The 4,579-nt window shown below is 32.1% G+C and overlaps 2 protein-coding genes across 2 annotated transcripts in view; one reads left to right on the top strand and one right to left on the bottom strand.

Annotated features, from left to right (window-relative positions):
- Positions 1-760: 760 nt before the first annotated feature.
- The window catches only part of LOC128249865 (uncharacterized), a 23,410-nt gene continuing 19,591 nt past the window's right edge, over positions 761-4,579 (top strand). The window contains exon 1 of the transcript XR_008265990.1: positions 761-1,209. The gene's annotated coding sequence lies outside the window, so the exon portion shown is untranslated. The remainder of the gene's footprint in view (positions 1,210-4,579) is intronic.
- Positions 1,298-4,579, bottom strand: part of LOC128249864 (uncharacterized) — a 7,817-nt gene continuing 4,535 nt past the window's right edge. The window contains exons 3-5 of the mRNA XM_052974406.1: positions 3,253-3,340; positions 2,214-2,243; positions 1,298-1,383 (exon numbers count right to left, since the gene is read on the bottom strand). Coding sequence (XP_052830366.1) covers positions 1,324-1,383; positions 2,214-2,243; positions 3,253-3,340 — 178 coding nt within the window. The 3' untranslated portion in view covers positions 1,298-1,323. The remainder of the gene's footprint in view (positions 1,384-2,213; positions 2,244-3,252; positions 3,341-4,579) is intronic.

Raw genomic sequence — 4,579 nt, forward strand, 5'->3', positions numbered from 1 at the left:
TATATATATATATATATATATCTTTATATGTAAATCTATATCTATCAGTCTGAGTAACGCACTTCTTGTCCCGGCTGAGGAGGTGAATATCGATCCGGGGTGAGTTTTAGATTGTCATTAAGGCTTTGACACTGAAAATAGGAGACGGGTCTGTTTGCTTAGAGTTAGCATTTTGACCTGAGACTGCTTCTTTGTTCTTCGAATGAATATATTTATCATATCGTAGACTGATAGATCTAAAATCATATTTACTTTTTCGGTAGCTATGTTTCCCGGCATAACCGTTTAATTATGTTTTAAACTGAGTAACTAATTTGCCCCTTTATTTATTTAGTTATTTATTTATTTATTTATTTATTTGTGTGAAGTTCCTTTAATTTTCCGTCTGCATACATGTCTGTCGTGTCGGCTTTATTTCTGTTGCTCATAAATATTAACACGTGTACATGGATGCGTCGACATTTGGGTAACTATTCCGATTATGTACTTACTGTGTAAGGGGTGTTTTTCCAGGTTACCTGGTACTGGTTTCGATTTCTCAAGTATTTAAGAAAGTACCCTTCACATGACAAAACTCGTTTTTTTAGTTCCTCTGTTTTAATAGAAATTTTCCCAAAGTCGTTTTGTGAAGTTTTTGTTCCATCTCACCAATATTATTTGTTTGAGTTCGTTTTGTGGAGAATTCTTCTTAGTGTACCGTCAATGTTATTATTATTATTATTATTATTATTATTATTATTATTATTATTATTATTATTATTGTTATTGGTATTATTATTGTTGTTGTTGTTATTTGAGGTATTCTAGCTCGTTTCGTCTTAACATTTGAGAGTTTCAAGCAGTATTCTACATCACCGGCTACGCGTACCTCTTTCTGAAATCTTTACAGCATTGTGTTTTCCTTTTTTTCTTCTTCTTTTGTAGTTGTGGGGCCGGCACAAACTCTTGCAGGTATTGTATTGCATCAGTTTGTTTTGTGATGCGATTTCAATGCAGTCCTGTGTGTAATTAGTGTTTTGGGGGTATTATGTGTGTTGTGCGTGTAATGGGAGTAGTGTTCTTCTTTTGGCTATGAAGTCTGAAAATTAATTGTTCCTGGGTTGAAGAAGAAGAAGAAGAAGAAGAAGAAGAAGAAGAAGAAGAAGAAGAAGAAGAAGAAGAAGAAGAAGAAGAAGAAATAGTCTCTGTTATAAGATTGCGCCTGAAATAGTAAGAAATGTTTTTAGTAATATTCGTATTTCAGGATATTATAAATTTTGGTTTAGTATGAAATTAAAAACACAAAATAAGACCTAAATGCAGGTTCAGCGATGTAATCTTTATTTATAAATATCTCATTAAGTAACTTGAAGCTGCAATAGACAAGAGAAGTTCCGTCATGCCCTGTAAAGAAAAATAAATACAAACACTAATGAAACAAATTTTTCGGTGAAAGTTTAGCTGAAAGTTGATTATTTAATTTGCTCGATATGTCTCAGGATTTACCAGCCTTGTTACAGATATAATTGATTGTGTATAACACTGATATCTAGTTACTATTTTCGAAAGATATTAATGCTGGACAAAATGACCTCAGTCGGTAAAGACGGACATACTGCTTTTGGCGTTTTGTCCGTATTTACAATTTGAGTTACAATTTCACAGTGGTCAACTTTGCATTCCGTCCAACTGATGTCGATGAAATAAATACGCTTTGAACACTGGGAGTCGATGTAATCGATATACTTATCTACCGAACTTGCCGCCCTTGTGTCAAAATTTGAAATCAATAAATTTAATGAACTTCTGTATTTACGTTCTGTTACAATTATATAATGATATTCTACTGATACAATTATAACTCTGTTGTGTATTATGATATTATAACGTAGTGTCGGCACGTCTGCGAAATAAAAAAATAACCTATTGGTGCATAACATTTAGAACTTTCTTAACTGTGAATATTGCATAAATATTCCTTCATTCATACTTCTCTGTCCCTGAATATAGCTATAGCATTCGTGAAGTGGATATATTCTAAAACGTAATTCATGAAATTGCGAATGTCACATGGATATAATTTTTCTCGAATTCTACTTAAATATCACAAAACGTGTTAATGTAGTATTTCTATATTCACATTGACGATGATTTCCGGTGACATAATACAATGTTATTGGGAAGATATTAAATTTTGGTGATGTAATTTGGCATAATGTATAGATTTTACTCACCTTTTTCTGGGCAGTTCCACCGTTTTGACTCTGAAAGCAAGTGGTAAAAGAGTATATATATATATATATACGTGCATATATGACATAAAATCATGACAATTTTTTCTATTTCTCTGCAAAACAAGCTTAAAAGATTTTCTTACTAGGAATGTATACATCACTTGACCAATTATGGATGAAAAGCGGCTATGCATTTCATATACTTGACACATCCAGTAATTTAAGAGAAGTGGAGCTCCTTCTTCACATTTTATGTGTATTTTACTCTTTATGTAATATAGTTGAAATTGATTTTGCTAACTATTCAGACATGAGATGAAATTTCCGCACATACATTTCTACATAGTATTATCAGCATATAGACTTCTACTAATCCCTCCTTCCATGCTTTAGACTCAAAGAGACCGAAGGCACGTATTCGAAGAACAGTGAAAGATGCAGCTACATCAAATGCCGTAGAACATAAATCTTTCATTTATTAAAAGTTTCTTTCCCCACGGAGGATGTTTAAGAACCACAAAATAGAATTTATTAACAATATCTACGTGCGAATGGGAAAAACTATATTAAAAGGAATACTCTAATTTGGATATGCCCTTAAAAAAACGGCCCACTTAGAATCTAGAAGTATGCCGACCGACGTATTTACATGTTTCTGCTTCAACCAGCACCGCAAAAACCAAGTTATACACTGCGGGTGCGTAGATATTTCTCAAATCGCATCAATCACTGGATTGTATCATGTAATAAGAATCGCATTTCAAGTGACAAGCATTATTAACTATTTCCAAGCTCCGACTTGATGAGATACGAAATTAAATTAGGAAATCTCTGACGTTCTATAAATTTCGTTCATTCTTTTCCTCCCTAGGTTTACTATAGAAATAGTTGAGTTTTACACAACAATGTAGGCAGGTCCAGACAATTGCCTACAAGAGTAGCTAATGATAAAATAAAGCATCAAAATGAAATACGGCAAAATACTGAACGACAAGTTATTACTTTAGACAACAATATATAAATAATGAATATATCTTACAGCACACGCTTTGAGAAGGTAGTTATCATAAAATTTAGCACAGTCGTGAGTTGTATCATAAAAACACTTAGAATCATTCTTAAGTATACTGCAAAACAATCGAAATACAGGAATTATACACAAAATTGAACACGTATGGGGTGCATGATAGATATTTCGAAACATGTTTAGGAAAGGCAGTTACAACAAACATAGAATATTTTAATGTTTGTATAAAATCTGTTTCAATATGATAAGCATATCTGACAACATTTGTTATTCTGTATTGAAGGTGACGGCTGTAATTAGATTTTAAACTCATCACATGAGTAAACGCTGCTTGTTACAGCTGACAAGTTTACAGAATGCAGCCGAGATCTGCACACAGTTTGGAGGCTCACTATAGAAAAGTGCTGGGTTACACTGGGCGAACACTATGCAGAAACATGTTAAAAGCTTCTATCTTTAGCGATTATCTGTTTCTTGTCTCCACAAGAATCAAGGTAAAACTAGCGGCATCATGTACAACCACTGAGTTTCATTTGGGCAGATGGTCACGAAAGAGTAATCTGCACAGGTTTTAGGTGTGTTCGGTGTGAGACTTCTATGTTAAAGGCCAGAATATTTTCATCAGACCAGTGCACCAATCTAGATGTTCTACCTCGTAACCAACTTCTTATCTCACATGGGCACGAAAACTGTCACTCCCCCTACCTGCCAAGTAGATCTTGCCCCCTGTGGTATTTAGTTGTTCTCAAGATGGATTTTAAATGATAAAGGAGACCTGAAAAGGCTCATGGACACTGTCAATTTCTAGTGCTCCCGTGGAGAATTCACGCAGAGTTTGGATAAAAATGTATTACTTATTTTGTAGTTTCTATCATTTTAAAAACTTCTTTTAAATTTAGGTTACATCTATTTTATAGATCTAACAAATGAGTTTGAGTATGAAATATCGATTTAAAAGATGAATGATAATATCACACACGCATATACGCACAAAAAATGCACGCGCGCACATATATATGCATAAATGTATGCATACTATTATTATTATTATTATTATTATTATTATTATTATTATTATTATTATTATTATTATTATTATTATCATCATTATAAAAATAATAATAATAATAATTATTATTATTATTATTATTATTATTATTATTTTATGTTTGACTTTTGTTTTGACTATTATTATTTCGTAGATCTATTAGAATCATTTTATTAAGTAATATGAGACTAAAGATTTATATAATAACATCTCTTATAATCAGGTTAAATTATATTCCATTATAATCTAATTCTAAAGTAGCTATAATTAACTTAAATTGGTAACCGTTCT

This window comes from Octopus bimaculoides, chromosome 18 (assembly GCF_001194135.2).
Source record: "Octopus bimaculoides isolate UCB-OBI-ISO-001 chromosome 18, ASM119413v2, whole genome shotgun sequence".
NCBI lineage: Eukaryota > Metazoa > Mollusca > Cephalopoda > Octopoda > Octopodidae > Octopus > Octopus bimaculoides.